This window comes from Polypterus senegalus, chromosome 3, assembly GCF_016835505.1.
Source record: "Polypterus senegalus isolate Bchr_013 chromosome 3, ASM1683550v1, whole genome shotgun sequence".
NCBI classification, from domain to species: Eukaryota; Metazoa; Chordata; class Cladistia; order Polypteriformes; family Polypteridae; genus Polypterus; species Polypterus senegalus.
The window spans coordinates 161000082-161025569 of NC_053156.1; the positions used below are offsets into that span (position 1 = coordinate 161000082).

The 25488-nt window shown below is 35.2% G+C and overlaps 1 protein-coding gene across 5 annotated transcripts in view; it reads right to left on the reverse strand.

The window, feature by feature from the left end:
* LOC120525664 (T-lymphoma invasion and metastasis-inducing protein 2-like) overlaps positions 1-25488 on the reverse strand; it is a 314032-nt gene that overhangs the window by 69262 nt on the left and 219282 nt on the right. For 4 of the 5 annotated variants that reach the window (XM_039748157.1, XM_039748156.1, XM_039748158.1 and 1 more), the window contains 3 exons: positions 24928-25006; positions 23371-23460; positions 12017-12268 (listed from right to left, as the gene is read on the reverse strand). In XM_039748157.1, coding sequence (XP_039604091.1) covers positions 12017-12268; positions 23371-23460; positions 24928-25006 — 421 coding nt within the window. Of the gene's footprint in view, positions 1-8240; positions 8568-12016; positions 12269-23370; positions 23461-24927; positions 25007-25488 lie in introns of those variants that run through there. The other variant, XM_039748159.1, reaches the window with a different exon arrangement.

Sequence of the window (25488 nt, forward strand, 5' to 3'; positions counted from 1 at the left end):
TTCTACTAACAGTATTTTGGCAAATTACACCAATCAACAATAGTAATGACAATGTGGTCATCAGATGTTCACATGGATAGTGAAACTGATGCATACTGCACTGTGCTTTGGTAAGTATTTCAAAACATATCATATGAAGGATGTGTACTAAATCTGCATCAGCCCAGCAGTGGATACTAGACATCCTTTTCCTACAATATTTATGTTGATGTTTAGGTATTTACATGTTTCTGTTACATTGTTTATTGTTTACAAAAATTATTTTGGACTTGATTTCAGGGGATACGCATAACACTAAGAAGGAGGCATTTTTGCTTCCAGCATTTCACGTTACTCAAACCAAAACTAGAGGTTTTTCTGACTAATTACTTAACAAGCTTTATATATGCCACATTTCATATGACTTAGGAAGTGTAAAGCAGTGAATGTACAATTAGAGTTTCTCTAGATGTGGCACTAAACTATTGTTCATTTTAATAATGTCACCATGTAAAGTAAATTGCACAGTCTACTGTTCTGTCATACTGCTGAAGAAGGAAAATTCTCTTAGAATAAAAGGGTAGCTAATATAAGCGGAACAAAAAAAAAGCAATTTTACCAGATGATTGAAAACCCACTGTTGTCTAATAGAATAATGATTAATGGAATCATTAAACTGTTACCAGATCTTCAGCTCAGTTTTTACTATCCTTAAAATATAAATGCATTATCATTAAATGAATAATGAGAAATGAAACCCTGCCTCCAATTCAAAAAGATGATGTGGTGGGATGCCATTTTTTTCAGAGAAACACTGTACACAGAATTGAACCTTAACAACATGTCATGTTAAAGAAAATCTTGAGAGTAGTTTGAAAAGTTACCAATTAAACCCTCAGGAGGATGCTGCTACACTGATCCATTTTTTTCTTTTTTACAAAGGAGTTCAGATGTGAATGTAAATGAACCAAGGAAAAAGATACAACATTATACCAATTTGCATAAAAAGAAATACACTGCAGATCACACTTATAGAGCAATTTTTTTACAAATGTCTAGACAGAAAACTGATTTCCCAATGTGAGCTAATGTGATTGGGACTGTACAGTATGTTCAAATCACTCTCCACATCCTCTATTTGTAAATATAAATATTTACCAGTGGGAACTACTTTAACTAAATTTAATATATATATCCATCCATTATCCCACTACAGGGTCACAGGGGTCTGCTGGAGCCAATCCTAGCCAACAAGGGCGCAAGGCAGGAAACAAACCCCAGGCAGGTTGCCAGTCCACCGCAGTTTAATATATATATATGCTGTAATTAAAATTAAGAAATTATTATTTCACTGGCATCAGAAGCAGTATTAAAAAAGAAAAGATTCTGCCTCAATACCCTTATGATGTAAGGAGGAGTAAATGGCCCAGCATGGGTGAAGTCAAAAAAAAAAATCTGATAAACTGGTGGTGGTGGTAGGAGAGAAGGTATGGGGGATTCATTTATCTCCGTAGTCCCACTTTAACAGTAAAGTTAAATCCTATTGAATAAAATAATACACATTAATCCATTAATCTCTTAATTATCAAACTTCCTGTAGGGCCTACTTGCTAAATGCCCCCATAACACTACACAAGACAGCGATTCTTAGGCACAGACTTCATTTACATAATCTAACCAAGTAGAGGGCAGATGAGTAGCACTCCCATCAGTGCCTGTCATGTAGTCTTCAACTCATTGTGACTAAATCAAATAGGTTTGATTCTGCCTTAAGTCACAGGGGATGCTCATGTGTATGTGTGAGAATTCACAAACAATGAGCAGCATCCCTGAAGAACCATGCATAGAATGCAGTCAAAAAGAGTAAGAACCTTGGCGGTTTTGGCCAAGTAAACAAAAATGTCTCATGTTTATCATACTACAAACAAATAAATAATGGAAAAATATAAAGGACGGGATTGTAGGTGAACTCGCCATACCTAGAAAGCATTTGTACAAGAACCAGCTTTGTCAGGAAGTGGTTTAATTGGTTAAAAGCACATGGTGAGCTTGTAATACTTTTTGCAAAGTATGCTCAAAACTCACCATAGAGTCATTTAATTAGTCCTCCCCTGCGATATCTTGTCATGTAATCTGATATCCTCATGGCAGTAAGATTAGCAACCAATTTCATCAAGTTTGACATCATCCCAAGTAGAAGTTATGTAAGGTCCTACCTTCTTAAGACATTGATGAGCGTACAGATGACCAAGAAGGTATTTACACAACCTGCTTAACAGGATCAGTAGGTTAGGTCACAGTGAATTAAGAACTAATAAATACAGGAGTATTTTTCAGAAGTCATTGTTAATATTAAAATAACTGCACTGCAGTTTTCATTACCACGTATAAATGACAATCAGCGGTTTTACACTTATGTGTTTTGCTTAGATGCTCACCAATTAACCATACATTCTGTATGATCCAAATAAATGGGCAAAACTGCACAACTTAAGTTACCTTTTTTGCGTAGCCATTGTGAACATCAAAAATTTGAACAATTTCTTACAACAGTTCTTTGTAATATGCTGGCAAAAACCTTACCTATAAAGTGCATAATATAATGGAATATCCCAATAAGTATTAGTTTGATTTTCGGGTCAGTTGCCAGTTTTGTTTTGGGAATGTCACCACAGTTTGTCCCCAGGCAAAAGAAAGAGTATAGAAATGACACCATTAACCCAAGGTATCTTGATTTACGGATATTGTAGACTAAAATATAGTACAGTACACTGTTTTGCAGCAAGCAAGCAAGCAAGCAATAGTTGGCTTTTTATTAAAACAACAAATAATGGTAAAATACCAATTAAAATTACAATTTTAAAGTCTCTTCACCACTGATAATGATTATAACTGTGTCTACCAACAAAACAAACCTAGTGTGACAAGATAGAAAAGACAACAATACAGTACCTGGAGAAAAATCTGCAGTTATGAGGAGAATATGGGGCCACGGCTCAAACAACTGAACAAATACATACAAATTAAAACATGGCTATGAACTGTACACATAAACATAGACAACACACTTGATAATTCTTCTCACAACTCCTGAGCACTTTTAGACTATCAATAAATTGCTGTGAATTGTCTTGCATAAATCTGATGTCACCATAGACAAATGTGATTGATGTCCATTGGGTGCAGCAGACCCTCTAGTTTATTTTGATTTTCAAATGTTTAAAACATTTTTCCCCCAGTTTCAAAGCAAAATGCTAAACAGTATGTACCTTAAAGGTGGCTACCAGTGTCTCACACTGTTCTATTCTTCTTAAAATTAAAATTTTTGATTAACGTTACAATAAGTTCAATTAATGGCCGTTCATTTTATGAAAAAAGGTTTTTGTTCAAATAGCGCATTGTGCCCACCGATGTTGGGATAAACTTCCTCATCTGAATATTAACATAAAAGATCTAATAAAAGCAATGCAGACTTATATGGAGCATTCATCTAGCAGTAACAGACTGAAAGGGTGAATTTATTCACATAGGCTGATAATTCACCTAATAGGCCAATAAAAAGTTGCTGCTTGTTGTTTATTCTAACAACAAAATGTAAGCTCACAGACTTTTGCATGAGAATGTCATTTGTTAATCCTTTTCCAACTAAAACCAGAAAATGTTTAAAACAAAACCTGCACTTTTAAAAATCAGAAGCTTTAAATTAAAATCATAACATTTAAAAGCTTAAAAGTAAAATACACCTTTCTTAACACCTACCTTTTTTATACAACACACTCGACATGCACACGCAGCAATGTGACACTATACTGCAGTAACATGCGCTATAACACTGCCTCACACTCTTTGTTAAAGACAAATAGTCAAGTCCCACTGTTCTATTCACAATGCAAAAGATGAAGGCCTTTATTTGGCCTGGGAGCGATCTGATTAAGCTTTCATGCAAAAAAAGGTGTCATTTTTTTTGATCTACTACAATAAACATGTCCTATAGCAAGCACTACACTATACCAAAATATGCTGTACACTTCAAAGAAAAAAAAAAAATCAGAAAAGCATGCTTCATATAGGTAAATGTTCTCCTTGTCTAGCGCAATTTTAATTAAAATGTTTCATGCAGTCTAACAGGAATGGTAAAAGGGGGCCATTTTTAGTATGGCATCTCAAGTTTACAACTTCTCAGTAAGTATGGTGTAACCTGCAATTATGCAGTAGATAGCTACCTCTGCAGAAACTCAGTTTTATGTTTTAATCTCGGTGTCAAATACACTTTTGTAACTGATCCCACTGAAGATGGCTGTTTGCTTCTTGTGATATCTGTGAAAAATGTAATTTCCCTCAGGTAGCCAAAATGTAAAAATATTTGAAGATGTTAAGCACAGAAATATTGTAAAAAATATAAACTAATGTTTATGTAACTTTCTCAAAAAATGCAATTTATCTTCTTTAGATACTTTAAGATAGTAATCTACAACACTGCTTCAAGCAGTCATGTACTCACTGTCACTGGCCAATACTATGTCAGCAAGCATTTTGCACTATGAAGCCTAATTTTTAACTGTATTACCAAATTTCAACGTAATACAGGTTGGTGCTTGTACTGATGTCTACCTAAAACTACTAACTAATGCTGGTGCTGTTTAAAGGTGTCCTTTCCAGCACCAATGCCAACAATCCAAAATGATTTTAATTCTGTGTGTATCTCTGCAAGCAAGAATATAATATTAAAAAGGACATGCGCAAAAGCTTCACTGACCACATTCATCACATTTTTTGCTGTATTTAAGAATTCCGCTCTACAAAAAAAAAAAGGAGCATCTTAACTCTAAAAAAGTTTTCCTGAAAATTTTTGGTGTTGTGACCCACTTTTTCCTATGCAGGTGTGTTCATGACAAACCAAGGGGGATGGGGTGGATCTCCCTTAACAACTCGAGTGTGATCGTCACAGCGCATTTTCCTTTGACCCACTTGGGTTGGGGGTGGTCCCCCTTTGTGGATCAAGTGAGATTATTAGAGCTTTGTGTATTAAGCATGACTGTCGGAAGTACATTTGAACTTTTTGAGGTTTTTTTTTTGTGTTCAAGTTTAGGGGATCTTTAATATAATTGCCCCTTTCTGCAGGGCCGGTGTTCCTATTTACAGCTGTGACAAGATCACGTGGGTGAGCTAGTATTATTACGGAGCACCTTAATTGGGCAAAAGCAAACCTACACTATAATATGAGGAAGAAAAACAGGGTTTAGCTTGAGGTATCTCTGCTATTAGTTGCTCAAAGTTTAGGCCCACATTATTAGTTTCTGCTGTTGAACCATGTTACAGCCATGCCATTTGGCCACACATGGCTAGCCTAGAGTTCAGGATGGTTGTTTCCAATATATATGACTCTCATTTGAAATGAAGTACCCACTGAAAAATTAAAGTGGATGAGTTAGTCACAGTAAAAGCATCCACTATTATTTCATCCTTTTTGTTATGATTCTTGAGGTTTTATAATGTTCAGATTTTAGTTTTGCAAGTGTTTTGTAATTATATTTTCAATTTGAGGTATGGGGTTAATTTTTTTTACTATATTTATGATTTTGAGCTGCCATTTTGTTTTTATTTGTGGGTGCCGCCATTTCATGTATTTTATATGGGCTACAGCCATGCCGTTCTGTCAAGCTGGTACTATTTAACATGGTGGAGCGCTATAATCAATTTCCAAGTTTCTGAATTGTGGAGACAACTTATGAGCATATACTAAGCAATTAAAAATCTTAATGAGTCAGGATTGCATGTTTTTCAACCTTGATTTCTGGTTAATGTATCGAGTTTTGACATATTGGCATTCCTGGTTTTGAACCCTGGTTATCCATTTTTGCAGCAATTTTCTAAATTTTTTCACTATTATATGAACATGCCCATTACACTGTGGAAGGCAAACAGATTGCAGTGGTGTTTTCATTGAATGTACAATGAAGCAGGAAGCAACAATGACTGTGCATTTTATGGTAAACTTGTACTATTTCAGGAGGCAGCAATCACAGATTAAACATGTCTTCACGGGCTGAATCTGCATTATGGTGGGGAGCAAGTATGAGCTGGAGATGGTATAGTTTCCTATTATTTGAGCAGATACAGTATGAAATTGGGCAATTGGTGCGTGGCAGCTATGAAAATTGAAAATGTACATGCGACAAAAAATAAACTCATATATCAAAATTTAAAATATTGCATAAACCCTCCATTATCACTCGTACATAACTATGCATCAAAAATCCTTGCCCTCAACTTCTGCTGTAGTCAGAGCTTTTTTTTTTTTTAATAAAGACTATAAAAGACTTGGAAGACAGTTGAAAACTAGCTGTTTACTTTCATTGCATTTATGGCTTGTTGTCATGGTATAAAAGTGTCTGTAAAGACATAGTAATATAAAGGGTAGTTCAAAAACAAATGTGTAGTGAAAGAGCATACAATAAAATGGTAGAATCAATTCAGAATAGAGCATGCTTCAGCAGTTTGCCTTATGTTTCCAAACTGCAGAATAAACCAATGATGAATTTATCATTTGTTGCAGATATACTTATGACAGAGGATACGGTTCCCTGTTACAACTGCTCTCACATAATGTCTCCTTTTACAGCCTGTCTCATTTTCCACTGTACTCACTATTGCTCACTTAGCCTGGCAGTTGCCACTCTTCCAGACTTTTGAATTTTTTTCCCTGTCCGTACGTAATATTCTTTCAGTCTCAACATTTAAATCCCAATATTCTCTCCAAAGGAAGAAGAGATACATTTTCTGTTCCAACTTTGCTTCATCATGCATCTTAAAATATACCGTTTTAATGTTGTGCAGTCTATAATTGCCATTAAGAACTTTAAATGTGAATTGTCTGCCACATTTTCTGTCCAAAGTAAAGTTCTCTGCGACAGTAAAAATATATACTTGTGTAATGCATACAAGATAAAGACTGGTTAACTGATCAAAAAAAACAAAAACTGTGCACATTCTGGCATGTAAAGATAAGAGTATTATCTCTCCGTTATCCTCAGCTCATACTCATGTACTGAGCATGTCAATAAACTGTCAAATCAGCTAGAGGAAAAACCAGGCAACTTAAAACAGGCAATTTAAAAATGGATACTCTAAAGAAACTTAAGGACCATTGTGTCCAGTGTTCTAGGTTTATGTTGAGACAGCTAGGCTGGCATTGTTCACTGCTTAAAATATTTCCTAATTACATAAATATAAATGGCACATTTCAGATATTATTTGTATGATGCTGTAAGCCCCAACTATGTAATAGGGAAAGGAAAAGAAATTAGATAAAAAGTGGGTGGACGGGAAACTGCACTACACCACAACATTAATTCACTTACTGGGCTGGCATAATCCCTGTCAGGGATGCAGGGAGCCTCAATTTAATCTGATAGCATCAGACTCAAAAAAGGAGGAACCCTGGACAAAATACCAGTCTGTCCTAGGGCAACTGACACCAGCTTATACTGGGGCAATCTAGAGTCACAAATGATGGTGATATGCAAAAGTCCTTAGCATAAAGAGGGATGGGAAGTGGAAACAAACTTTACACTGACAGTGCCTGGTCTAGAATTCTAGGAATCTAAGTAAAAGCACTAACTAATGTATCACTACTTTCCAGTCTGTAAACACACACATCATCATCATTTCATATACTGTATATTATATATGTATTATACACACACTTAAACTGTTTATACACTGAATGATACTCCTGGAATACAAAACCACACATCTGGGTTCTCTGATCACCAGGCAACTTAAAGAATTGCTAATGATGTGAGGAGTAGGATGTAGAGAGGTCAAAAGACATTAAATATACCGTAAAGGGAAGCAAAAATAAAAATGTGCTGGTGGGTTAAACCGAAAATGGTTATCCAAGTCAGTAGATCTCTTCTATCTACGTGGGAGGAGTCATTCATGAATAAATAAAAGCCGATCACTGCAAATCTGAGAAGACAATCCCAAGGTGTTTGAACTATATGAACAATGAAGCTATTACTAATTCCTTTACCAAACAAAACAAACAATGTGTTTTGAGAGAAAAGTATTAAGTAGATCACCTCACTTGTTTTTCATAATAACTGCTTATCACCAGAACTGCTTGATAAAGAGACTACAAAAAGGTTAATGAAAAATATGAAAGATTAGATTTTTCATTAAAAGAATAAATAGCTCGGGAAAGTAGCTTCATTGTTATCTATTTAATAATTTAAAGAGTCATCTGTTGGCTTACTTACCTTTGAAGACAGCAGGCAGAATACATGAAAGAACAAAGAATTACTTGTCTGTGTTGTTCCAGAGTTATCCGTGTCAAAATAGCTACAGTTTTCAGTATATTAGCTGAGCATTATTTTCGTCCCTGGTAAACTTCCACTTCAGAGATGACAGACATCAGTTTCCTATCACAGGCAGCAAATAATGTTCACAGCATAATGGCCAAGCAAGTCTCTGCTGCCCTCCCCCACAAAAGCAGACTATAAAAGAAGCCGTGCACAAATACCAGTTCACATTTACCAGTACACTTGCTTTGTTCCTGGAGAAAGCTTGAACCCAAAACAACACCAGCACAAAACAGCTTAAGGAATCTTTTTTTATTTCAGAGGAAGTAGGTGGGGATGACAGGACTGCGGGTGTGTGAAAGAAGCTGTGCAGAAGTGAGTCATTAAAGGATGGTTTACTTGAGGCTCAATAGCACTCACTGAAACTTTGTTATGGCAATATTGTTTTCAGACAAAAGCATAGAAACAGAGGGGAAAAAAAAGGATGAATTGGACTACAGTAGCTTAACGTTCACAAGTAATATCCATGCTGGGCCTCAGCCCACGATATATAATATATAATATAACAGAGCAGTCTCAAAGTCCCAAACACACTTAGTCCACTTCAGGTGAAAGGCAGAGGGATGGAGACAAACTCCTACACAGAAATAGAGAGAACATAAAACAACTGTAAAATAAAATATGCGCTGTTGTTTTCCTCTAGACTAAAAAAAAAAAATATATGCTAAAATCCCAGAATAACCAGTTGAAGACTCTCTGGATGCACCCTCTGTAAAGCATTATTTACAACTGCAGGGCTATTGTTCACTGAGTAGTTCTCAAAGGTTCAAACTATTTCCTTTCTAATATGAAGAATGTTATATTACTGTCTACTTTAGATGTGAATACTTGTGTCTAAAACGTAATGGCTTATAAAAGTTTCCACTAACTGAAGATACAAACTATGATACCAAAACTGTGCCTAGTAAAAAACAAAAAAAAAACAAATAGCAGTTATCACCTCATTGTGATGTACAATATACTAGAAGTCTCTAACCAACCACATAAACCACACCACACAGCTCTCTCAACTCTATTATTATTTACACTCAGTAGTTTTTCAGTTATACCTATTTGACAACTGTATTTTGTTTATAATTAACACACTTTCCAACATTATACAAAGGCGTATTGCATATTTATCAAATACACCAAAGTCAGAATAAAATACAATGCTGCACACACAATAAAATAAGAAAACATCACACAGTATACAGAGAGAAATACTTCAAGAAAAATCTCCAAGTATCAGTACTGTGCAGCATTAGGAACAATGCACAAAATGTTTGCTTCCCAGCCCTTGATAGACAGTTTTATGTATTACCCATGCAAGTTTACCCATTTTGCACTTTTCTCCTGCTGTCCACCTCTGTGGGGCTGGTTCCGGTCTCAAACACAATCACGGGTGGTTTAGGCCACAGAACCTTACATTCCTATACTGGAATTAATGTATTTGGGGAAAAATGGAAAGATGGACTGACATCCCATTCAGGTTTCACAAAAAGGACTCTTCCCCCTCCCCTAATCTATCAAACTCACAAACTGCACTGTTCCTCAGAATATTTTATCATTATGCATGTGTATTACATGTGTTTTATTTGAAATATTTTATTTAAAAATCTGAATCTGAATTTCTGCTTCAATTTCCAGTCAGATTATGCTGTAGTTACTACAAACAGCCTGGGCAAAACAGATTTGAACAGGCTTGTCTGGGTCTAGATATATTGAGGAACCAGGCAGACAAACTGCCTTTAAAAAACAACATAAAATCATATTCCAAAGCCTAAAAATGGAGAAAGTATGATGGATAAAATGTTTAACCTTCTTTCACAGGCCAACATCAAAATACTGCGGTAAGTATAAATTATTTTGTTTTTAAAATGTGTTGGCATGCAATGTGAAGATCTACAAAGAAATAATATCCTATAGATGGAAGCTTTGACCAAAACTATGAATTGAATTTTGAAAATGGTTGGCTTCAAATTCATGGATTAGGTGCCATCTGGTGGATGCTTAAAGATTTAAACAAAACAAAAAAAAAAAATACAACACCCATAAGACAAAGTGCAGTCAAAACCAAGCTCTGCACAGGGGTAAAAGAATTTCTTTATACTGTGTATTATTAAAATTGATATGCAGTATCACCTCAAAAACAATATACCAAGACTAAGACTAGACAGGAACTTTTCAATTACTTTATGCCAACATTTTGTATTTCCAAACACTTTGTTGACCAAAAAAAAAAAGATTATTTACAGCATAGCTACTAATGTGATTATTATTTGGCAATTCATTTATTTTGAAAAATCAAACGCATCAGTGCAACTTAACATAAATCAGACAACCAGTTTGGGAAGGCAGGCCACTGAACAAATGCATTTTCATTACAATAACATGGCTAACAAAACCCTATGGTCCATCAAATGCTGACTATCCAAATCGTCACTGACAACCAAAAAAACAATTTGGAATATATTCAATTTCACTGCTAAAGAAACCATACAATATATCATCCATATTCATGTACAAAATGTGGTTTAAGCATGACACATGTAAGGAGGAAAAAATAAACATAACGCACAATATTCCATTAATCTGACCCCAGTTAAACAAAACTCAAATCTAACATGATCAGACCTAATAAGAACAAACAGAAAATGACATAAGAATGCAACTCAAATTTTCATTTCTCCACATGTGTATATAGTCGGCTGCCATACCATGCCACAAAAATTCTATGAGTAATGCTGTATTCTTGAGAATGCAGCAAAATTTGGAAATACTTAAAGTCAAATCATCAAGAGCCAGCTCTTAACAGTGGTTAGATAGATAGATAGATAGATAGATAGATAGATAGATAGATAGATAGATAGATAGATAGATAGATAGATAGATACTTTATTAATCCCAAGGGAAAAAATTAGGGCCCTCCTGAAGTTTAAGAATAATGTAAACTACAAGAATTAGTTTCAGTTTATTTTTATATGGTACCTTTCTTACTGATCACTCAGAAGTATGTTAATAACTTCAAGTGGGATTGATCTAACAAATGTCAAAATTGACAACATGAAAAAAGTGTACATAATATAATTACATTTAGAGTAATGGGAACTTTGGAGCTATTAATTAATACTAATCAAAATAAGCCTTGTGTATAATGTACCATATTTTCTTTCCATAATGACAAATTTGAACAATGCCGCTGTCCTTTTAAATTGTTTCCAGCATTGTCAATATTAATTCTGTAGCATTGTAGCACAAAGTTCCTGGAAGTTTTATCAGGCTAAATGTGATATATGTTGTTGGTATCTAAAACAAACGGTTGTAGTACCATTCAACTGTGTTCATGTGCATACTCAAGAGTATATTCTATGCAATAATAGATGGTTTCTTTTTTAGATTACTTAATGACTAGCTATATTCCAGGGTGCAAGATTATACACTAAGTTAAAGGCAAGAATTGAGATGGCAACCTCACAATTTTTAAGTCTAATGCCTTGTCAGCTATACTATTACACACTGCCAGGCCTACATTTTCTTCTAAATAAATGACATTAGGACCAACAATCTAGAGAACTGAAACCCAACCGAGTAAATGGAAGAGCATTAGACGGTCAGGTGACCAGAAAACTGGGATAAAACAACATAACTAAACTACCATTTAACAGATTCAAATAGCAGGGCATGTATGTTACCTGTCGTTTTCTGCTCCATCTGTTTGTCGAAAAATTCTTCCAGAAGCTGGGATTGTTTAGCAGTGGATATTTTTGAATTGGGGTCTTTCAGTTCATTTTCTACTAACTTGTCTGTTTTATAATCATTGTTTGAAACTCTCCTGAGTGTCAACAATAGGCTCTGCTCGCTGAAAAGTTCCCTGATGTGAGTTGGATCAAGTGTGGACACAGTTTTCCCATTTATGACGAGGATTTCATCACTTTGTCTCAGCCCTGGAAAACAAAACTGGCAATCAATAAAAACAAAAAAAGAGTGCAAATAAATCATTTATGGTAAAACTGGCATCTTTGAAATAACAAGACTGTTACAGTCAAATAAAACTGGAAAGAAAATGCACAGAAAAGAAATAAGCCAAGGGTGCAATACTGAAATGTAAATAGAGACTGTGGATTGTTCATTTTTTTCTTCTTTAATGTTTTTCTTTATGTAGCTACTAGTGGTAACTAAATCCCACATTCTGAAAGCAATTTCATATTCCTTTCTAGAATGGATAACACAGATATTATGGCTCCAGACAAAGAACATATTATAAAATAAATGCACAACTTAAAATAATTGGAAATAGACTGAAGACTCAATGGCGTGAATACCTAAAATTTTCCAAAAACAATGTGGGAAAATATGTCTTTGATAACATTATTTTACCATAGTAAAAAATTCATTTATGTAGTGTTGATAATGGATATACTTTTACAGATTAAAAAAAACTCAAGATAAATAGTCAGGCGGGACTCAAACAACAGTGCAGTTGGACATGCTACCACCTGGGCTATTCAGCTGGAAATACAGCTGGGCAGTTATTAATTAGAAAACATCACAGTTTTTTTCATAATTAGCTTTTCAGTGAAAACTGTTCCATTAGTTGAGAACTGCTCTTCTTCAGTTACCTGCAAATAACTAAGAATTTCTTGTCAGTCAATCAAGGATACAGTATGTGTCTTTATGTACTTTATACAGATTTTAATATTGAATATTAATTAAGACACTTTGCACAAAACTATGCATGACTGCAATCTATTTAATTTAATATTGTTTCTTTGTATCAGTATACTGCTGCTGGATTATGTGAATTTCCCCTTGGGATTAATAAAGTATCTATCTATCTAATCTAATGCAAGATTTTTACTTCTTAATTAATTTCTACTCAACTGTTCACCACAGTTATAGATAAAAACAATCCTTTATTAAGTTTATCATCAAGTGAGAAGAATCCTTGGACACTTTGAGGACAAAACAACTCAAAAATACCAAGGAGCACAAATGAACTAGTAGGTAATGAGGGTAAGTCAAAAGTATCCAGAGATGTTGCAGCTCTAAATAAACTACATCCAATTACTTAGCAGACTAAGACAGAGCATATTAGAGCTGGTAGCCTGTCAAAAACCAGACATTTTTTGTTGATTTCTTTTGTTAAATGAATACTCCACTGGAAAAAAAAATTAGATGTGAACGTCAGTAGGCTTTGTGCCCTAGGAACCAAGTTACCCGAACTATTCTATAACATGTTAGTAATTATTTACCACTTAGATGCTGATCTTTCCGATCTTAAAGTAGGTCATTAAGATAGCAATTGACAAGAAGAATTCATAATTAATTGCAGAATTATTTTCTTTCTCTTGCATGATTTGGCTCAAAAACTAATCAGCATATTGTCATCTCATAAGAGGCTTAAGTTTCAATATTGGTATTTTTTCGTCCAGCTATTTTAGCTCTAGACTGTCTTCAGGAAACTGTGAGACACATACTTACACATACACACACACACACACACACACACAGACCCATCATTTGAGATATCAATGTTTTCAGTATCAGGGGACCCTAAAACATTGAGATCCGTCAAAAACCAGAGATTGAAATTTATGGTGAATCTAAAACTCTCACTCCTCCCCCATAGACGGTTGGCTATGGTGGGGGGGGTGGTTTGTATGTAATATGTACCTTGTTCTGTTTGTAATGATGGCTTAGGAAAACTGTTAATCTCACATATTCATGGTGAAAATGGATAACAAAATTTATGATACATCGTAGATGCAGCAAATATCAAAACTTTATCAAAAAAATCTCAAATTACTTGTGACACATAATCCAAATATCAGCAGGGGTGTGGAAATCAAATTTGTTTCTACTTGTCCATGGACAAGTAAACTTAGAAAATCCACTTGTCCGCCAGTTAAATTCACTTGCCCATAAACAAATAACAAAAGTGAAAAATAGTTTATTTTTTCTGATCTCTTTTATTGTTACCAAAACTGCCTTCAATTTTAAAACTGAAAAAAGTTCTTTCAGGGAGTAGTATTTTGCCACCTTGCTCTAGAACATTATATAAAAGATTCCCTTATTTTAACTGGCTAATAAACAATGCTTTCATTATAGCTACACTAGTTCTTTTTTCATATATTACAGTTACATAACAGAACACTGTCCTGATTCATTTTTGCCATGTTCTTCAGCTTTTGTCTTGCAACATCTTCTCCCCCAAGAATCTTTACTATCTCAGACAGCATGGGCTGAATGCTGTTCATTTCTGCTTGAGCTGAACTGCATGGTTCCTGGACTGATGGTCCTGCAGAAGTGGATGCTGATGACTTTTCAGGTTTTTTATGAGTGATGTGCCTGTTGCCAGGTGACAGCCAGAATTCCACAGCTGGTCGTGGGTTACACTCTTCTAAAGAAGCAGTATTGAACAGCCTAGCATAACGCTCAACCTCCGAGCATTCAGCTTTAGAAAACGCTTTTTCAATTGAACCAACTTTTTCTTACTTTTAGACTCATGTCTCTATCTGACGTACTAAACCCCCAGTTCCTATCCTTTTCTTTTCCTATCCTTTTTCTTTAACGTATTTGTGAAATTAACCAATCACCACTGAATGGATGGCATAATTAAACGTATTTGTGAAAACTTAAAACTAGTTATATTGTGTGGTGATTGGTTATATGGAGAAAGACAAAGGATAGGAACTGGGGGTTTAGTACGTAAGATAGACACAGCAAACATGCAATAAAGAAAGCCTGCTCAGAAAAACATCCATTGAATTCTGCGTTCATGTCTCCGACCTCCAGATCACGAACCCAACATTTACATAATATTTCAGTTAAACCTGTGCGATACCCATTCAAATATCCAGTTTTTTGGAGCCTTGTCACACCTGCCATAAACTTCTCTACACTGAACGTAGGTCACTGAACGTAGACCGGAGGACTCCTTAATGCAAGGGAGCAGCACTACAGCCACGCCACCGTGCCCCCCGCCACCCATGTCTAATACATTCTTTAATGCATTTCATCGTGAAAAAGATAAAGTATTTATCTTAGTATTCTGAATGTTCATTGAGTAGGAATATCATGAAGTCAATGTGCGGCGATTGCTGCCGGCGCTTCCTCAGTGCAAGAAGAAGTCAGTTTAAGAAGTGCGCAGAGATTAACAGCTGGGTCGGGGAACACTTAATATAAAGCATTTAATGTGCTACATTACTTTATGACGGGGTTCGAGAAAATCTAGTAAATGAAACATTCATTTTAAGATGACATTTAGTTTGCGACATTCTACTGATAAAATAAAACTACGAGAATAGGCCTAAACTGGAAATGTCGACTTTAATCTCGACATTTACATTTTTTTTGTCTTCACTGTGTCCATATTTTTTTCACCGTGGCCTTAATACGCTCCCGTAGTTTTTTCAGGGCCTGTTGTCCCAGTTTTAATCAAGCAATGATCCATTTCTGATCCGCGATGCTACTAATTTCAGTTTCAGCAACACGCATATAGCGAGAACAACGTGCTTACCGCAGTGCATTATGGGTTACGCAGGTAATTCCTAATGACGTATTTGAAATTCCGTAAGATGGTACATTTCCAAAGGAGTAAATATTACCGATGTTGTCGGGAAAAAATAATCGCGTCTAAGTAAAGATTTTATTTATATTTCATAACATTTGGAAACCGTTAGAATGTTTTCTTCTTTATTTTTAATAAACTGGCAGCACGAAACCAACTTGCTTTATATGAAAAATTCTCTAATCAAAAACGATCTATAGACAGCTCATCAAAACTGATGTCACGCAATAAATTTCTTAATTCCTCAATATATCACAACCTGCGCGAAATCGCAAATTTCAGGAAAGATTAACTGCCTAACAAGCTTTATGTGGAGAAAACAATTGCATTGTAGGTGAAATGACCGCATTTTTATGTGGAAAAAATTAATTTTATCAATAATATATAAAAGGTATCGATTATAACGAAAAATCATCAAATTACATCGTAATGTCGGCATGAAAAAAATGACCGCATCTCCAAGCATGTAAATAGTAGGGTAAAATACTTATGTAAGACCACAAGAGTGATTCCCCTTTGAAAAATCAGCCGTCATTATGTAAACAATATTGAATAACAATTTGAGACATGAAGAACATGCCTAAGTAGACTGTTTCCGCATGAAGTACGTACCCAAATGTTTAAAATTTGAAAGCAGTGGTAAAATGTGCTCTGCACAGCACATATAATTCTTTTTTCTCCAGAAAATTGCACTTGTCCACGGACAACTGAAACCACAAAAACATGCTTGTTCGACGGTCAATTTACCAGTGTCGGACGTTGGATTTCCGCACCCCTGATCAGGTATTCAGACATATCCTCACAAGGTCCCAAATATTTTTAAATAAACCATTTGCAGAAAATTCTCTTCTATATGACAGTGAGGCACACACAAACAAGATTGTGCTTTTCAACTGACCTGCCTCCCCAGGGAGTTCAGTGATTCTAGAAGATAATGCTTTCACCTGCTTATCTGTAATTTTTCATCCCTAATTGCCCAACTTCCTCAGACTATATTCTGCAATGTTGATATCACGTGTACTGTCATGGTAGCCAATGAATGAGCTATTGCTGGGAATACATTTCCAGACATTTCTGTTGTTCATTCTGGGACTCCATTCAAGCTCATTGTATATGCCAAGTGTGAGATTAAAAATTTTCCTCAGCCATCATTATAAATAATGCAACGTGAGCAACAGCTTAAAAATTATTATTTTGGGTGGACTATTCCTTTGCTGTTTCTCCATCGAATCTGATTTGTCAGTAGGTTACAAGTATTGGTACACTCTAAACCTTGCTGTTTCTCTTTTTTTTTGTAAGTTTAAAAACTGTTGTATGATCATAATCATCAAACACCAGAACGAGGCCTTTTAGTTAATGTACTAGCACCATAAACAAAACCTTTTAATATTAACTGGGAAATACTATGTGCATTCAGTAAATTGAACCCAGATTTGTCACAAGTTACAGAATCATCAGCTTCAGTCTGCTACAACTATGTAAAATCTCAAAAAGCAGAATAAGAAGTGGCTTTAAAGTACCAAGCTTATTGAGTCATGCACAGAAGTGGCTAAAAGAGCCCATTTTGCCTGGAAGAGGTGCAGCTGCTGCCAACCTCTCCAGAAAAACAGAAATGAAACAAATTAGTCCATCACCAGGACAGATTTTTAAGATGCCCTCTGAAAAACGTCCAGTATGTCAATGTAATACATGCTTTAATCTAAAGAGAATTTAGAAAACGTCCGAAAAGTGCTATAAGTACCCATCTATACTAATAAAAGGCAAAGCACTCACTCACTCACTCACTCACTCTCCAACTTCCCGTAGGTAGAAACTCACTCACTCACTCACTCCAACTTCCCGTAGGTAGAAGGCTGAAATTTGGCAGGCTCATTCCTTACAGCTTACTTACAAAAGTTGGGTAGGTTTCATTTTGAAATTCTATGCCTAATGGTCATAACTGGAAGGTATTTTTGAGTTGAGCTGCAATGACGTGGGCGGAGTTTGTGTGACATCATCACGCCTCCCACGTAATCACGTGAACTGACTGTCAACGCAGTGCGTAGAAAACCAGGAAGACCTCCAAAAAGCGCTTAAGAAAACATGCATTATATAATTGAGAAGGCAGCAAAACAATAAGTGAGCGAAAGTGACATATACTACCATATTCATGAGTGTTGCCAGCTCGAAAGAAAGCACGGTGTAAACCTAAACTTTAAATTAAGTTCATAGACAGGCTACGCTGGCGTTTCACATACACACAGGTAATGCGGGATACAAGTTTAATGAGAGGACACAAGATATAAACGAGTTTTGATCACTTTGTAACTAAGTTAAAATTGTAGGTGAAGGGGTGTGCTTATGCAAATTCCGAGACTGTGTTTGTGGGGGATTGACAGTTAAGGCGGGGGGGGGAGTCACGTCATCATCTCCCCTCCCACCTCATTTTGCTCTGAGCTGAGCTCCGGGCTACGCGCTGTCTTACGAAGCAACTTCCTCAGACTGCCACCAAATACTCACAGAAAAATCCACAAGTTAATACACATGCTGTCTCTATAGAGTTTCTACACACTGAATCCTCCAGGCACTACTTAGAAAAGGTCACATTGACAATCGTGTTACGTTATTTTTAAAATCTTTCCTTTTCTTAGCACAAGCACAGCCGAGAAGCTTCAATGCATGTGCTCCATAACGCGTTAAAAATAATGCATTTAATCACACTTTGCATTACAAGCAAAGGGAGCTTTTGTCAATGCATGATTTCCTGGTACACGGATTACATTGATCAGCGCATCCGATTCATTTTACCCTCGCACCACCTTAGTTTGAGAAGAAGTATGAAAAATATGAGGTTAACACAGAAAAACAGATCACCAATTCAAGCTTTATGAATAATCGATTCGCCATCAATAATTGTTTTGGTAAAGCCATCCTCCTTCCATTTTATAATTTTTCCGCCACTAGCCATGATTAAATGAATGGTAAAAAAGTAAGAGCAAAGCGAGGGTGACTTATTTAGGCAGGCATATATATGACAGCAACACTCATGACAATGTCAATCATGTTACGTTATTATTAAAATGTTTCCTTTTCTTTTTCATTACTTCTTTAACACACTACTTCGCTAGGCGCTGGTATTTTGCTATATATATATATATATATATATATATATATATATATATATATATATGAATGAATGACCTCCAAAGAGCTGAGACTTTTGATATCATGAACGTGTGTACAAAGGGGTCTCCTGCCCAGCAAAAGTCGAGCAGCCAGCGCTGCGGCTAGCTGTGCCGCCTTTGAGACGCTGACTGCGCTTCTGCCTTAAGTCAAAGTGAGCACTTTTAATTTTTTCATCCTCCCCTGTGCTATAGCCCAGACAAGTGCAAACACGGGACCCCTTTTCTACACCACGGCAAAATAATATTAAGGCGATTCACAATCGAGGTAGGCGAGCACAAATTTGAACGCTCACATAGAAAATGTAATTTCAATGTACCTGTACTTCTTAAAAGCGTTAATGTTTTACTGTTTAATAACTTATAGACTATAATTTATTATTTTTCCCTTGCACTCAGTGACCAAACCTATACACACACATATAGACACATACAAACATACACACAAGTATATGTATGTGTATATATATACACACACACACACATACATACACACACATACATAATTTGTGTGTGTGTATGTATGTATGTGTGTGAATATATGATGTAGATAGGTATGTATGTCTATATATATATATATATATATATATCTATATATATATCTATATATCTATATCTATATATCTATATCTATATATATCTCTATATATATATATCTCTATATATATATATATATATATATATATATATATATATATATATGTGTGTATGTATGTATGTATGTATGTGTATATATATATACTGCATGTGTGTGTGTGTGTGTATATATATGACAGCAACAATCCAAGCTGTGAGAAAACAGTAAAAAGGAGGCGTGTCAGACGTCGTGGTACATTTTCTGATGCAGCTGCGAAAACAACTTCGTGGCTGCGCCAAATACGCAAAACAATTACTTTGACAATCATGTTACATTATTTTTAAAATGTTTCCTTTTCTTTTCATAACTTCTTTAACACATGACATCAGCTGTGAAGCTGGTATTTTTATATATATATATATATATATATATATATATATATATATATATATATATATATATATATATATATATATATATATATATATATATATATATCACAGCGACACTCATAACAGTGACAAAACAATTACATTGACAATCATGTTACGCTATTTTCAAAATGTTTCCTTTTCTTCTCTTTTCTTCTTTAACACACTACTTCTCACAAGCTGCTGGTATATATATATATATATATATAGATAGATAGAGATATATATATATAGATAGATATGAGAACAACATATATATATATATATATATATATAGATACATAGATATATATATATATATATATATAGATAGATAGATAGATAGATATGAGAACAACACTCATATCAATGACAAAACAATTACATTAACAATCATGTTACGTTATTTTTAAAATTTTTCCTTTTCTTTTGCACCTTCTTTAACACACTGCTTCTCCGCCATGGCGCGGGTATTCTGCTAGTCAGTCTATAAAGTGATTTTAAACATGCTGCATTTCATCGATTTACTGAAGGACAAAATGTACCTGGACAACTTGATTCATCCCTGGGTATTAACTTCTAAGATGATTACATACTGCAACAAGAAAACTCATCCAGGGTCTCTGGACAGCTCCTTGTATAGTTGATGTATACACTCAAATGACTATGTACACTGAACAGCAATGGCATTCACAAGAAGCTGACTAGTGAAAATCTGCTCCAAAGAATAACATCACTGTTCATATTAAGTTTGCAAAAATCCTTTGGTTGAAGGAAAATTCTCTTCTATATGACAGTGAGGCACACACAAACAAGATTGTGCTTTTCAACTGACCTGCCTCCCCAGGGAGTTCAGTGATTCTAGAAGATAATGCTTTCACCTGCTTATCTGTAATTTTTCATCCCTAATTGCCCAACTTCCTCAGACTATATTCTGCAATGTTGATATCACGTGTACTGTCATGGTAGCCAATGAATGAGCTATTGCTGGGAATACATTTCCAGACATTTCTGTTGTTCATTCTGGGACTCCATTCAAGCTCATTGTATATGCCAAGTGTGAGATTAAAAATTTTCCTCAGCCATCATTATAAATAATGCAACGTGAGCAACAGCTTAAAAATTATTATTTTGGGTGGACTATTCCTTTGACGTGCAGTAGGTTACAAGTATTGGTACACTCTAAACCTTGCTGTTTCTCCATCACTAATATTTTAAGAATCTGATTTGTCATCATAAATTATGACACTACAGTTCACATGTACAAAGAGGTTTCTTTTTCACACTGCTCCTTGCACAAGACCACTTTGATAAGTTATGGTACCCATTCTTTTCTTAATTTCTTCACAAACATTGTGTGGCGTACAAAAAACATTTGCACCTATGCTCAGTTTTTTTTTGTAAGTTTAAAAACTGTTGTATGATCATAATCATCAAACACCAGAACGAGGCCTTTTAGTTAATGTACTAGCACCATAAACAAAACCTTTTAATATTAACTGGGAAATACTATGTGCATTCAGTAAATTGAACCCAGATTTGTCACAAGTTACAGAATCATCAGCTTCAGTCTGCTACAACTATGTAAAATCTCAAAAAGCAGAATAAGAAGTGGCTTTAAAGTACCAAGCTTATTGAGTCATGCACAGAAGTGGCTAAAAGAGCCCATTTTGCCTGGAAGAGGTGCAGCTGCTGCCAACCTCTCCAGAAAAACAGAAATGAAACAAATTAGTCCATCACCAGGACAGATTTTTAAGATGCCCTCTGAAAAACGTCCAGTATGTCAATGTAATACATGCTTTAATCTAAAGAGAATTTAGAAAACGTCCGAAAAGTGCTATAAGTACCCATCAGTCTGTAAAGTGATTTTAAACATGCTGCATTTCATCGATTTACTGAAGGACAAAAATGTACCTGGACACCTTGATTCATCCCTGGGTATTAACTTCTAAGATGATTACATACTGCAACAAGAAAACTCATCCAGGGTCTCTGGACAGCTCCTTGTATAGTTGATGTATACACTCAAATGACTATGTACACTGAACAGCAATGGCATTCACAAGAAGCTGACTAGTGAAAATCTGCTCCAAAGAATAACATCACTGTTCATATTAAGTTTGCAAAAATCCTTTGGTTGAAGGCTGTTCTTTGACCAGAAGAGTTAATTAAAATAACTAAAAACTGTCAAACACATAATTCCACCTATTACCTGTAACAATGCAAAACAACCTACAGATCTAGTGATGATGAAAGGAGTTTTGTAAGGAAGTATTATGGGGAAATCCTCCAAGCAGATGCAAGGGGCTTATGAGCAACTAGAAAAAATGCTTTATTACTGTCAAAGCTAGGATAGGATGTAAAATTATATATTGAATAGAGTCACTTTTACTCATGAGCTAATAATCATGGATTTCATTTGCCATAGTATACATCAATTCTTTTGAAAAATGCATAGTGTTAGTGGATATAAATAATTTCTTTAAGAAAATTAAACCCTACTGTTGAGTTAAAGGAGAATTTTATTGGAGATATGTAAAATATAAAAGATGGAGTACATAATCTTTAAGAAAACACTGCATGTATAATATCAAACCCAAACTTTCAGGTGTGTATATCAATACACGATACATAAGCAATTTTAATGGAAACCTCAGGTAGGTAAGAAATAAACAGTAAACAGAATGTACAACACACAGTATGTATCTGAAAGGTGTTTAAATATTATATTGCTTGGAAATATACTCAATTACTTTAATAAATTAATTGATAATTTGTTGTGCTTCAATGGCTAAAAATATTAAAAATGTGCCAGCACACAGTATAACAGACTCAGTGTTTCAATAATACATTTTCAAAATGTATTGTCTGTATACTATGTTGTACTTCTCGTTTACATGCTCAAAACACTGTACAAATTTACTGATAAAAAAACCCTTCAATTTACTCAGTAATTTAAAAACTGTACATGTGTATGTATTATACATATATATTATATTGCTTTTGTTCTTGAAAACAAAGTGTCTTAACACCATAAGTGGAGAGCATGTTTCAGTACCTTACAATTTCTGACAACAGAAGGACAGAATAATATTTGATAACATCAGCGTTCTTAAAGGGAGAAAAGACACTATTTTCTACACTACCTTCTCTGGTTGGACTGATAATGCTGTTTGTGTAAACATTATTGCATTTTCAACTTACATTCAGGAATGTGCTCTACTGCCCCTGTATGGGTAACATATTGGACATCAGTTTTCAAATGCAACTGATTTCATGTGCAGTACAGTACATTACTCATATAACGAACAGAAAAAAATGTTCTTACCTTTACTGAATGCAAACCCATCAGGGAGAACTTCAGTGACAAGGATATGGCTTTTATGTAGTTCATCTCCTTTTGCCACAATTGAGAAACCTAACGCATCAAAAGCAAAAGAAAAAGGTTGCTCAAATCCATTCTGGCAATGCATTCTAAAGAAAATCATAGCAACTAATCCAGTTTGCATGAAACTTGCAAATTAGACTATACGTACAGAGCAAAATGTAGGCTGCTCTCGGATTTGCTACGCTGCTGAAACCCATTTCTGCCAGGGCATCATGAGATTAACAGAAGCCTACCTGGAAGTTCAACATTCAACAAGTACCTGCAGTTTGTATGTGTAAGTGAATAATGATTTTTTTATTGCGATACTGAAAACTTGTGTACCCAGTCCTTGTGAAGTAGCCAGTGTTTCATGAGGTTCTTTCAGTTTTTTGCTGGAATGTTCACTTGTTCCCCTTTGCATGGTTAGCTCCACACTATTTGCTGGATTGTACTAAGCCTGTGGGTTTTTTCTTTGAGCTCTGTGGTAGGTACATTATCATATTACAAAAGTAAATGATGGTTCAAGCTTCCAAGGTCATACATACTGCATATTTAGAAATGTTCTAAGCAAACTAAGAACAGGTTAAAGACCCTACATACCTACAGCAGTGTTGGTGCAAAATTGCACTATCCATCCATCCAACTATAAATCAGGGGAAAGGGATTTAAATGAATCAAAATGTAATTTAAAAATGAAATGTGCTACAGATTCAGCACACTCATCTTGTGGATTAGGGAAGAAATTTATTTAAAACCCCCTTTTAAACTAGTTAGTCTCACTTCACTTTTCACAGCTTCACTGTGGTTTACAAAATGATAAAGGGTGAATAAAATACTTTCTTCGTATAACATGAATTTTAGGACAGAAGTTCTTCATAGAGAACTGTTTGAGAGATGCAGTTAACTATGTACCAACCTATCATACTCTAGAAGGCTGGTCATAGATAGGAAGAGGTATATACTACCACCAGAGTATTGAGTGGTGTGAACATGTGCCTTATGATGAGTTGGTGTACCATGGCAATAAAGGAATTTGGGGGTTACACTTTTCACTTAACAAAACCCTTTTAATTAAGGGTTTAAAAATCAAGTCCTTTCCCATTATATCCGTAATTATGGAGGGTTTAAATTGAATTTAATTATTTGCCCTCCAGTTTCCACATTAATGCACATTTGTTTTGTTTACTAATTCCAATATACAGTTTAAATTTCTATACACTCAGTGCCATTTACAGGAAATATGGAGGACTGTTTCTAATACTGAAAAGGCCAACTAATGTAAAAATACTAATCAGGTGTTCATTATTGTGCAATCTTGTGAATTCATGGCTTCCATATTTTTTCATTAAGGCAAACAGAACCATTTTAGCAGCCTATGACCTATAGGTTGAGCTTATCTACAAATATCTTCAATCTGACCACTCATTTTGGTAATGGAATAACAAACATGTGATTTTATTTTATACATACTGTATTTACAGTTATAATAAAAACACTTTTCACTTGTGAATAACTTACCAAAATCACCATCAGTGTCAGTTTTCTCCAGTAGAATGTGGAAGACACTCACAGGAACTACTTCTATTTCATTGTATGTCTGCAAAATTTAAAATTACCTAAATTAGTAAAACAAGCCATATGGTTCTTTGTGAGAAGCATGTACAGGTTTCTACCAACTGGGATAATGAAGTATATAGGGAGAAGATAAGATTCTAGGTGCAACTCCATTCATGACAGTGAAACACATTGTACTTATTTTCTCTAACGTGTAGAGGTATAGTATTATTGCATTGAATTATAATGCTTCCTTCATGGTAAGCAGAATACAAAATTAATTAAGATCCTTTCCATCAGTCTAGTACAGTGGAACCTTGGTTCACGACCATAATGGTAAGCAGTTCCAAAACTCGAGAGATCCTTTCCTGTGTGTGTGTGTGTGGAACCTTGGTGTGTGTGTGTGTGTGTGTGTGTGTGTGTGTGTGTGTGTGTGTGTGTGAGTGAGAGAGTGAGAGAGAGAGAGAGAGAGAGAGTCTCTTGAGAGAGAGAGAGAGAGAGTGAGTCGTGCGCGTGCCTGTGTGT